Source organism: Peromyscus leucopus, chromosome 6 (genome assembly GCF_004664715.2).
Source record: "Peromyscus leucopus breed LL Stock chromosome 6, UCI_PerLeu_2.1, whole genome shotgun sequence".
In the NCBI taxonomy this organism is placed as follows: Eukaryota; Metazoa; Chordata; class Mammalia; order Rodentia; family Cricetidae; genus Peromyscus; species Peromyscus leucopus.
The window spans coordinates 115,971,060-115,983,385 of NC_051068.1; the positions used below are offsets into that span (position 1 = coordinate 115,971,060).

A 12,326-nucleotide genomic window follows, 5' to 3' on the forward strand; every position below is an offset into this window, starting at 1 on the left:
GAGAAGACTAGTTAGTAATTAGGATAATAGGAGTTTATTACAACAGTGAGAAGACAAAGGGTTTTGCTGACCTGCACAGCCTGCTGAGAGATGCTGCCACTTCTAGATGAAATCTCGCTGAAAGCATCCATGAGGCCATTTACATCGTGATTGGCATAAAAGCGAAGCCCTCCTGAAGGGGAGTTTTCAATGGGAAAGCCTAGTTACTTGTGCTGTCATTGATCTATTTAACCCTCTATTTCAGATGTTTAGTTACACTCCACAAAACATTACTGTGCAAGATCCTCAGTGTTGTAGTGTCCCACGCAGAATTCTACAATTACTAAAACCTTGCTCAAAGTAAGTGTGATAAGAACAAAGGGAAATTAAGGAATTAAAATTGTTTTTGATTGATAATTAGCCACTAAATAGAAGTGCATGCTATCTTAGCAAAGCCTGAATGCAATACAATACTACAGAAATGAAATTTAAACCAGTTCTTAGAAGCTAATGGCTTATTTTCTAGTTGGATCAAAACCACAACAATGATAATTAAATATTGACCGTTTAGGACAAAGTAAAGATTGATGAAAATAGACAATGGAGACAAAGGAAGAGAGAGATTACTTACATGTAAGAAGCTGAGAAAGAATAGGTTACAGAGGAGAAATGATTGCTTAAAATATGGTGTTCATTAATACTTATGGAACTAGTAAGTGTCAGGAAGTCCATCTGGGTGATTACTGCAGTAGTCACACAAGGCTTAGGATGCACTGGGACCTGACAGAAACACTCCAAGATGGAATGAGCCCTGAACGGGTAGTCAGGCTTTTCAGGCAAAGCATTTACAGCCTCTAGGTGTCCATTTGCTCTTCCATAAAATTGGGATGTCCAAACATTTTCTGTGGGATTGAATGTGTCTTTAAACTGAGAAATAGTTTTGGACACAGTTGAGAAACCATAGAGAAACAAGGTTCTGATTAGCAGTATTGGTTGAAATGGGGAGCAGAATGAACGATGACAATCAATAAGGAAGAACCTGAGAAGTTCACATACGGAGGAGTGGGGGGCGGGGAGAAAAGAACCCGAGTGGGAACAAGCAAAGATGAATTTCAAGATGGAATTTTTGAGCAGTTTTCAGCCTATGGAGAACATGTGCGGCAGGACAGACTACAGACGATTGTCCAAACACTTCCGAAGTTGCTGTACCTGTCATGCTGGACAAGGTCTCCAGTTCTCTAGCAGCGGAAGGCCCCAGAGCGATGGTGTGGATGACGGCACCACTGCTTTTGACTTCCTCAAAGCATGAACTTATCTGGCCATCTTTCCCATCTGTCAGCAATATGATCTCAGAGCCGGAAGTCCTCTGGTTACTGGAGGTAATTGCCTGAATGGGAAAAGCCACGTTACTAATCACAGAAAAATGATTTCTGAATAAATGAAAAGCAAGAATAAACTGTCTTTCAGTTGGAGGAGTCCTTGGGCTTCTGCCCGGAGTCTGGATTTGCCTAGTCTTCTAGCAGGACACAGAGGGGCTGCAGAGAGCAGGAAGGCTACTTTTCTCTTCTTGCAGATGGCTTGTTTTTATCAGGTTAGAATATCATATATGAGGAGCTCAGGAGCTCACCACCCTCGCTAAAAGTTAAAAGTGGTCAATGGCAAGTGACAGTAATTAATTTTCTTTTTTTTTTTTTTTTGATTTTTCGAGACAGGGTTTCTCTGTGTAGTAATTTTCTTTTTTAACCTGGAATCCGCTTCTGAGTCCATTGCAAATTGAAGTTCCATTCCCGACTTGTCGAGGCAGGTTTGCACTGATCTCTAGGTAGGAGTTCTCACTGGTCATTCTTGCTAGAAGGTTTTGGATTGTAGCAGTGCTATCAAATGTGACCAGGCCAACCAAGGATCCCTTTTCAATAATTTGAATTAAGAACAGCTCTGCTGCTTGGTTCATTCGGGTGAGATGAGAGATAGGGTTTCCCTGTAAAAAAATGTGTATATACATATGAACAACCCTGGAGTCTCTTGAAACCTTGTCAGATTGGTAAAGACAAGAATCACCAAAGACCATAGATCTTGGTAATAATTCTTTGCTGTATTTTAAACTTTAGCTTCTTCATGTCATTAAAAAATGAAATCTATGAAATAAAATCAGTTTGGAGGATTGATAATTAGCTCAGCAGTTAAGACTTCCCACCCCTATCTGAAGAGAAACAGAGGAGGAAGAATGGATTGGGGAGGGGGTAGGCAAGGGTGGAGGAGAAACTTTGGTTGGGATATAAAAACAAAAGAATAACTGAACAAAAACAAAAGTGAAACAAAAAACAAAAAAGAGTTCTTTCTGCTCTTGCAGAGAATCTGGGTTCAGTTGTCAGAACCTAGATATGGCTCACACTGTACGTTCACTTCCAGAGGATCTGATGGCCTCTTTTGGCTTTTCAGGCACAAGACACAAGTGGTTCACATACACAATAAACAAACATAACACAAAAAAAAACCAACAACGCAGCTAATCAGCACAACAGAGTAGGCGATCTCTTTGAGTTCGACAGCCTACATGAGCACGCAAGCTAACAGAGAAACCTGTCTCGAAAAAAAAAAAAAAAAAATAAGTAAAAATAAAAAATAAACCTTAAAACCACTAGATATTATATTTGTAAAACTCTTACCTTTTTATGTAACAATCTATTAAATAATTTACCTGAATGAAATATTTTTTAAAATGTATATTTTAATAAATACCAAGTAGAAAATCATCAAGACTGTCAACTACAAGGGCTTGATTAAATTATTGCATGATCATATAACATAATTATTAAATATGACATAATTTTTTTATTCCATTTTCTTATTGAAAATAAATTATTTCCCCATACAATATATCCTGATATAGTGTTTCCTCCCTCTACTCCTCCCAGTTCCTCCTTATCTCTGGATCTACTCCCTTTTTGTCTCTCATTAGAAAAGAAAGGCTTCTAAAAGACAACAAACATGACAAAATAAAACAGGATGAAGCAAAACTGTCATATTGTCATTGGACAGGGCAACCCAACATGAGGGAAAGAGTCCCAAGAGCAGGCATAAGAGTCAGCGACCCACTTATTCTCACAGTCAGGAGTCCCATAAAAATACTAAGTGACTAACTATACTATATATGCAGAGGACCTGGTGTAGACCCATGTAAGCCCTGAACTTACTGCTTCAGTAAACATGACATAATTATGAAAATCTTTCACAGAATCCTTTTTCACATGGGGAGTTTTTAAGGCATATTATGTAAAAGATCAGATTATAATACACACAAAATATAATTGCATTTTTGAAGAAAAATGTAGACATTGAGGATAAGGAAAGCATGAAGTGATATGTTCAATGGTGTAATCATGGATAGTTTCCATTTTTTCCTTTCCTTACTCTTTTTTGAGAAGAGATCTTGGTAGGTTGCCCACATGGGCCTAAAGCCAATGGACACAAGTGGTCTTCCTGTCTCAGCCTCCTGAGTAACTAAGATTAGGCAAGCACAATTTCACCTGACGTCATTTTTTTGTGTGTGTGCAATTAAACTTGTTCTAGTGAGAATTAAAAGTTATGAGATAAAGTTATCCATAATCTTATAACCTCCTTCTAACCATCTTTTTTTATCTTGTTTCATTGGCATAAACATATGTGTGTTAGTTTATTACGACTAAGATAAAATTAAGTTATATTTCTGTATTTAACTTTAATACTTAATTTGAGAGTGTCAGCAAAAAGTGTCTTACAAATTTCATGCTTCCAGATTTATCTAGCACCAAGCAGACTATCCGCTGTTTGAACTTCAGCAGTGAAAATGCAGGTCTGGGCGGGGCTTCTGTTCCTATCATGGGAGAGGAATTCTGAAAATCAGCAGACTTCTTGATTACATCCCATGTGCTTCTGTAATTGCACATTTTGTTTTGTAGGTTTGGGGCTTCTCTATTGTGGGTTTTTTCTGTGCAAAATTCAATCACCTGAAAAAACAATTCAAACACAATATTGTAAAAACTTGTAAGGGATCACTTTCTTTTCCAAATATAAAGTTAGCTACCTTGTGCATCCTGAACAGGATTTGTCTCCTGATGAGAATAACTTTATAATCAGGTGTTTGGACATACATTTTTACATACCTCTAGTGCAAGTGAGTCATACTATCAATACACACAGCTAACACTTTTTGGAGATTTTAAAGTTAGATCATCAATGAAGAATGGAGGCTGGTCATGTGATTAAGTCACCTTCTTGTTTCCTCATCTAAACTTTTGAGGATCTCCCATTCTGAATTATATTTACAGGAAGAGTGTTATGGCTTCTGGTAATTTCTGTCCCCTAAAAGTGGAATAGGAGAGATGGCAGTCCTTTATTGTCAATGCTCCACATCTCCATTGTTGGCCCAGAAACTTGAGGACAGTTCTAGCCATGGAGCTTGTTATTAGTGCTGAAGAATGACACATATAAGCAATACCCTTGAAAAATAATAAAAGTGTAAGAGATGTAGACATTTCTTGTAGCGATGAATGGCATTTAATAATTCTTCCAGTAGATGTTTTTATTACTATAAACCCCGAAAATGCTCTGCCGGAGAGGATTTTGAATGTTATTACCACAAGAAAGAGCATAAATCTTTAAAGTAATGAATATGCTGTTTAGTCCTATTTCATCATTTGACATTCTGTCGGTCTATTGAAATATCACGTTGTATCCCATAAATTTATTATCTGTCAAGTAAAAATTAAAAATTAAAAAGATTGGACTTACCTAGGGAAAGAGATGACTAGATATTTTGAAAATATCCATTTTAAGATAAAAAATTAAGGCTTGTTTTGTACCTACCTTGAATCAAGCACTGAGCTTAAACTTATTTATATTAGACTTTATAAACATAACAATAACAATGGGAAACAAATATTTAAATTTCATTTTTAAAATAAGGGAACTAAGTGTGATATTTAGTAGTGTTCTCTCAGCTACATCTTAAGAAGGACAGGGTGGGAGTTTATAGATGACAAGGGGATTTTGAGTTGAGCATGTAAATAACTCAAAACAAAGCTACAAAAATCTAAAAAAGAAAAAAAAAGAGGAAAAAAAGAAGGACAGGGTGGGTTTCTATGTCAAGTTTATTGACTAATACATTTGTTGATACCCATCAAACTATGTATTTAAACCATTATCTCTGTGAACTTTTGTTCTTATATCTCTCTATTTTATGGAGGCAGGGCCATGTATATATCCCAAATATTATCATTTTATAATGGTTTGTTAAGCTTTAGTGAACAGAAAGTGGAAAATCTAGATGTCAGCTGAAAACTCCATTGTAGATTACTTTGGGAGTGATATGAATAAACACTTGGGAGAAACATTAAAGTAAGGTTGTTATTCTGCACACAGGTCCAATAGACATCAGTGAGAGAAGGATTTAAGAAGTTATGTGACTCACTAAGAAGGGTACAGAGCTACATTTGAAGATAACGAACAGGTTAATAAGAAGGGGTAGGATACTATCCAGATACCCTTGACATGGGCTGAATGAGTGCTTTTCTTTCTCGTTGTGGGGATGCTTACTATCATAGACTTATGCCTTCATCACTTGATACTTTGCAGGGATTCTTTCTTGAGTAAATGGAAAGTACTTACAGAATCAAGACTTTGCATGAACATTATGGAGTCCCTGGCAGCTTGGGCTTTGTTTGGGATAAATGTACATTTGGGCTCATACAGTCCTGTCTTTGAATCTCGCCGGCATTTCCTTGATTTGCAGCTGCTTCCCTGACATTCCATGACCATGATTCTGCCAGAAACATGAGTGGAACATCTATGATAAAAGAATTGGATTATTTTGTGGTACAAGCTCTTGAACCCATGGCCTATACATGCTAGGTAAGCCCTCTACCACAAAGCTACACACTCAGCCCGTTTTGAAGCCACACATTCTGTTTTTAAATTGAACCTAGGCAAGTCAGCAATAAAGACCAATGTTCTGAAGTCTTTTTCTCAGTGACAACTCTGTTTGGTCATGCACAAGCATTTCATTTCGACAAAAGTAGGCGCAGTGATTACCTGTCCACACCCTTGGTTTTAGTAAAAACTGTACTCTTAAGTAGTCATAGGCTTCTTGATATGATCAATAAAAATATTTCCTCTGTGGTTGTGGGATAAGATAGTAATTTCAAACTTATATGGATATTATAAAGATTAAATTAGCTAAGAGTTACAGAGGATTTTTTTTTCAGTTAGGAGAGGAAGTCAAAATATGTTTAAAATCTTCTTAAATTTCTATGTATAAATTATATGGTTTTAAAATCAGTATAGTAATTTGTAGTTTACATTTTTCTAGCCATTAAGCTGCTAATGGAAGAACTAAAAGGACACAGGCGTCAAACTGTTGGGCTTCATGACAAAGATAGTTGCCAGATCCCTGTCAGAGAATATGAAAAGGATTCTAAAACCTTCTTTATGTGTATAATTTCTTCCTATTCATACTTTATGACATTAGTTCATGTCACAGTTTGTTTGTGTTGCAAGGATAATAGTGGTTGTGATGTCTTTCAAGAAAGATGGCTCTAGGGTTGTCCAAGAAGGTTATTTTATACATGATGAGACTCAAGGTTTCTGGGAATAGTGCAGGGACATTGTTTTCACTAATATATATATATATATATATATATCTTTTCATAACTGATGATAGGGAAATGCATTCATTTGTTTAATGTTTTAAATACTTATCATTTGATAATCCTTTGCTTAGTTTTGATCTTGTTAGAGAAATACAAAAACAAAACAAAACAAAACCCATAGTCTCAAGGATCTTCAACTCTATTAGGAGAAAACAAATCTCCTGGATGGCTAAGCCTGGTTAGCAGAAGTCTGAGGAGGCACACACATGCTCTCTGGAAACTCTCTTCAGGGCATCTAAACTCCAATGGGAGGAACAGAGAGACCAAGAGGAGAAATAGGTAAAGGTTGAATAGGCATTGTCTAGGCAAGGGATAGTTTTGTGGGGTTGATAGTTGGGGTAGAAGGCCTTGCTGAGAGGAGCCCAAAACAGCACCTGTGTGCAAGACTCAAGGCAGCTTGACACACCACACATCACAAGGGGATGGGAGTAGAGGGTTCTCTAGCATCCTCCCTGATCTAACTGATATTCTCTCATAGAACTATTTTCTCAAGACACTGATTCCTATTGTTCTCAAGACTTCCTCAATATTCTAAGTGTTTGCTACTTTTAATTTAAAAGTCAAATTCAACATCTTATCAGTTCATACATAGGGTTTGAGTAAATCTAACCCTAGAATTGTACTCGTACTACCAAATAGAAAGTGCTGAAGAACCGTAAAGAGGAAGTTTTAGAGTCAGATTAGGTCACACTGTGATACCTTGTTGCTTCAATAGTGTTCTTTTCAGACATGTAGAAGGGCCGGTCTCTGTTATACTCATCAAATACTCCCCACCGGAGATGGGCCCACTCATGGACAAAGACTCTGCCTGAGAGAGAAGATTGTCATCTATAAAGCTGTAGTTGAAATAATTTAAGGATGGTTTTCCTTCTACTTTGAATTTCTTGCTCATCTGCTAACCTGAACTGGAGACCTCTAGAAATCAATATTTTCATTAGCCCAAAAAAGATAAAATGGAAATGAAATCAACAAATGATTCATTTAATTATCAACTTTATATATACAACAGGTTGATTATAATCAGCATATTTCTAAATGAAGGTATTACTTAATATTTTCTTTTCTTTACATTTTAGAAATCCACATTAATAGTTGTCATTTGCCTTTTCCCAGTGAAAAAGTACATATAATATAAAATATATATAGAAGTACATAATATATAATATATATAAAATATATTATATTTTTTTTTTTTTTTTTTTATATATTTGTACCTCGGGGTCCATAGATATGAAAATTATCAGTCAGTAGGAAGTTTGGAGTGAAATGTATGTACTGTTCTCTGTCTCCACATTGTCCATATTGAAGTGTGTAGAGATTATTTCCATATTTCAGATAAGGATCAGCAACTATGACTTCTGCCTAAAATGCAGAAGAACAAACCCAGTCAGATTACAAGAAGTGAGATTTTTACAAACAAGGATCATCTCTTTTACACCCATAAAAGCTGTATTACTAGTTTTACTCCCAGCACAATTAGCATTTACCAAAATGTATGTATTCATCTGTAAAAGGCACAGGAAGATTTAAGAAAGGGATGTGACACCTACTTTGTCATATGATTCTCGTTTTGGTGTTAAGTACTCAGATTTTGACTTCCAGGTCATTGGGACTAAAATGCTTACATTCCTGAAATAAAATCTTCTTTTGGTGGCTTCAAACAGGTAAGTAGAGGCTTGAGTTACCATTTCCTGATGAAATTTAAAGTGCATTGTGGTAAAAATGTCACACAACAAAATTAGCATTAAAGTATGTACACAAAATAGAATTGAATCAAAGTCCCCTTCCCTCAAACAGTATAATTTTACAAAGTCTTCTAAACGTGTAAGTTTCTTTACACGTGCCCAAATTCATGTGTGCTTTTACCTGTAACCTCTTGAGGCCAGCAGTGAAGGTTGGCATAGGAGCAAAGATGTTGGATCAGTTATAAAAGTAATTAGGATTGGAAGTCTGTGGGAGATGCTTGGAAAATTAAGGAAGGGTTAAGCATCTAACTTATCAGTCAGAACCCAGTCTACAGCAGAAGGGAGGGGCTGGAAAAGAGGATCATGGTCAATATCCCTAGAGCTGACTAGGACAGCAGATCTGCAGTGCACTGGGCATTCTCAGCTGGACATGCAGAAATGGCTGAATTCTTGCTTCAACTTGGAGTGTCAGTGAATGAGAATCAGAATGAGAATAGGAAGCTGGTTGTTCCTCATATTGCTGCTTCTGTTAGCCTGGATCAGATTATAAAAGTTCTTCTGGAAAAAGGTGAAAAAGTGAATGCTGTCAATCAATAATGGCTGCACTCCCTCTTCTGTGCAGCTTTGACAAACAAGCTGAGATCTCTGTCCTGTTATTAGAAGGTGGGGCTGATCCAGATGCAGATGGTAACTACTGTTATAAGGACCAGCAATGAATCCAATGCACCATCAGCAGCAGAGAGCAGCTGAAGATGGTTTTTGCTTTTCTGCACTAGAAAGCTACCACAAATGCCAAAGAGGCTGAGGGTCATACTTCTCTACACTTAGCCTGAGATGAGGAGAGAGTAGAAGAAGCAAGGTGGCTGGCCACCCAAGGAGCAAGTGCATACCAGAGAAGAAGGAAGAGAAGACACCCGGGCAAATGGCCAAAGGTGGCCTGGGTTAGTACTCAAGAGAATGGTGGAAAGTTGAGTGTTTGGATTTATTCTTTATATGTTTTATCCCTAATGTCCTGGGAATTAATGTATTGTGCACAGAATGTCTTGCACGGATAAGATTTTTCAGTCTGAATCTTATATTTTACAGATTTTTTTACAGAATATTTTACAGAATAAATTTTAGAGAATTTATAGTTTGGCATATTGTTATACTTGATGTTGACTTTGTCATTAATGAACACACTATACATAGAGAAGAGATAACAAAAAATAAGTATAGTAAAAATTTCTCCTTATCATCAAGTATAATAAAAGACAAAGTTTTACCAAGTGGTAATATTACAACTATGAAAGGCTGGCTGGTTTCAGTTCTGTCATTTATTTTATGACTATAAATCACTTAATTTCTCATTTACGTAAGTGTTAGAATCACCTGGACCACATCTTAGTAATACTGAGAGGATCTAAGAATAGAGCACATGTGCTGTGTTCTAAAAACCTTTTATTACAAGTAAAATTAGAATCAAATCGACTTCAAAAATGTGTCAGGTTTGTTTTCTTTAAGGCAAGATAGGTAAGGAATTTAGGTTTTCTGAAGATGCACATGGGGAGCAACTGGAGAAAAGTGTCAGACAATAAACTGCTGGAGTTTAAGTGTACATTTGCTGTATAGATTTTGTAAAAGCAACACCATTAAGATAAAATATAAGAACATTTCTCCACTTGCTCTAAAGTCTATTACCTTAGTTGGCTAATAATTTATTAAGAGCTTGGACACTGATTTTAATATATAATAAAAATAGAAAACTAAGCAGATACTCATCTTGACTGTAATAATACTGCAGACATGATGAATACAGTCAAAGAGATTTTTGGAAGGGTATAACCTTGTGTGTGTGTGTGTGTGTGTGTGTGTGTGTGTGTGTGTGTGTTGTGTGTTGTGTGTTTGTTTAAATGCCTAGGTAAAAAGAATTATTGACATGCAAATACGCTGATAATAAATCCTTTCTTACCTCTATGCTTTGGATGAGTCTTTCATCTTCTGGCACACTGGGGTTAATTGCAATGACCACACCCTCATATCCATGGTTGTTCAGAGAAACCATGGAGCTTTTCACCTCCTGCAAGAGATTCAGGCTGAGGAACAGAAAGACCTTCAGACCTGGCACCATGTTTGGACATGCTAAGTAAGGAAGCTACGAAAGGAGGGTCTTTATGTGTCTGCTTCACTCAGGAATTTGGATCCTGTATAGTGAAATACTCCTATTTCTTGATGACCTTCCTTATTGCATTCATTCTACAGACTTAGCTGCTCAATGTCAGTGGGGATTATGGTAAACACATTCATTATACTTTCTAAGACAGCTAAGGCAACAGGTATTTATGAAGTGAGCCATCTTTTGGGTTGTTTGTGTAGTTATCCTCATGGTTGTGGGTACTCTTCATCGCCGTGAGCATCACCAGCACCAGCACCATTGTCAGGCAGCACCTGAGGTCTGAGTCTGTAGACTTCGGTGTGTTTATAGGGAGAGGCCAGCAACTGAGAAGAAAGCACCAGGCAAGAGCAGATGGAAAGGCTTGTATTAGAAAGCAAACAACAAGAGGACTTAAGTGGGAGTGGCAGAGATTTATGACTTTATATTCGTCCTTGAGATGGGAATGCTGTAAGTACAATGCTTCAAAAATGGCTGTGGATCAAATGGAGATTTTCTTTTATTACCTCCATGATAGCTACCTGTTTGTTTCAGCTTTCAAATGGTATTGAATGTTCCACATCCGTTTGTAATTTGAGAACTTAATATGCTTCACCTAAGAATTCTTTCTTTCTTTTTATTTGATTGAATAAAGAGCCTCATAGCTTGATTAATTGTACAATGTCATTATGAGTTGGTTCCAGAGTCAGATCAATGTGAGCCTGACTCCTTGTTCTGGTCATTTAATAGTCACATATTTCTATGTTAGGGTTGCATGACTCTTTTTGAAAAAAAAGAAAAGCTTTGTCTTTTCTGAAATATCTGAATTATTATGAGATGTTGGAAATGCTAAATATATTAAGCTATAGAAAATTTTCATGCATGTGTCCTGAATCCTAAGAAGCCTCAATAAATAGCATACATTACACATTATAGGCTATTTTGCTAATCAGCTTCTCTGTATTCATGAGTAAATTTTGTAAAAGTGTGAATATTGTCTTGTAGTGTTTAAATGGGGTGGGGAGTGAAGAAGCTGTCCTAAGCCTAGAGAAAGAACTGTGGGTGCCAGAGTAAAAACTGTAGTTCTGCCGGGCCGTGGTGGCACACGCCTTTAATCCCAGCACTTGGGAGGCAGAGGCAGGGGGATCTCTGTGAGTTCGAGGCCAGCCTGGTCTACAGAGCTAGTCCAGGACAGGCTCCAAGCTACAGAGAAACCCTGTCTCGAAAAAGCAAAAAAAAAAAAAAAAAAAAAAAAAACAAAAAAAAAAACAAAAACAAACAAACAAACAAACAAACAAAAACCCTGTAGCTCCTTGGAGTGCATTTATCTTTAATGATTAGCATTATCTTATCATTGCTAGTCCAACCAAGATTTTATAGTACCATCTACAAAATCCTCCTAAAGAAATCATTTTCTTTTCTTTGAACTTGCTTGAACTGTTATTATTGTGTACTACTGGCCTTGCTTTTGCTATTTTGACATACATAATATTTTTCCTTACTTGATTATAAATTAGCTTGGAGGTAAGACATTTGTTTTAGCTTCTCAGCCTCAATTTTGAGACCTGTAAAATAAGAACAGTGATACCTGTGAAGGGAAAGTTGTACGGGTTGAATGAAACAACGTGTGAAGCTTGATTTAGTGGCTGGCACTTCTGCCTTATACAGTAAGACCCTGTTGCAAGCAAGCAAACAAATAAAATAATAAAGAAAAGACTGTGTCATACTATTCTGGTGCATAATAGACTTCAATAAATTATTGTTTATTCCTTGATTTTCCTTATTCTTCTAAGTTCATGGGAAGAAATTCGTGCTTCATGTTCCTTACCCAGTGCTCTGTCTTCA

The 12,326-nt window shown here is 36.7% G+C and overlaps 1 protein-coding gene across 1 annotated transcript in view; it reads right to left on the bottom strand.

Moving 5' to 3' along the window:
- LOC114689163 (calcium-activated chloride channel regulator 3A-1-like) overlaps positions 1-10,460 on the bottom strand; it is a 28,080-nt gene extending 17,620 nt beyond the window's left edge. Inside the window, 9 exon segments of the mRNA XM_037207159.1 lie at positions 72-172; positions 1,189-1,366; positions 1,724-1,957; positions 3,738-3,965; positions 5,626-5,803; positions 7,365-7,473; positions 7,880-8,027; positions 8,216-8,356; positions 10,302-10,460. Coding sequence (XP_037063054.1) covers positions 72-172; positions 1,189-1,366; positions 1,724-1,957; positions 3,738-3,965; positions 5,626-5,803; positions 7,365-7,473; positions 7,880-8,027; positions 8,216-8,356; positions 10,302-10,460 — 1,476 coding nt within the window.
- Positions 10,461-12,326: the final 1,866 nt, after the last annotated feature.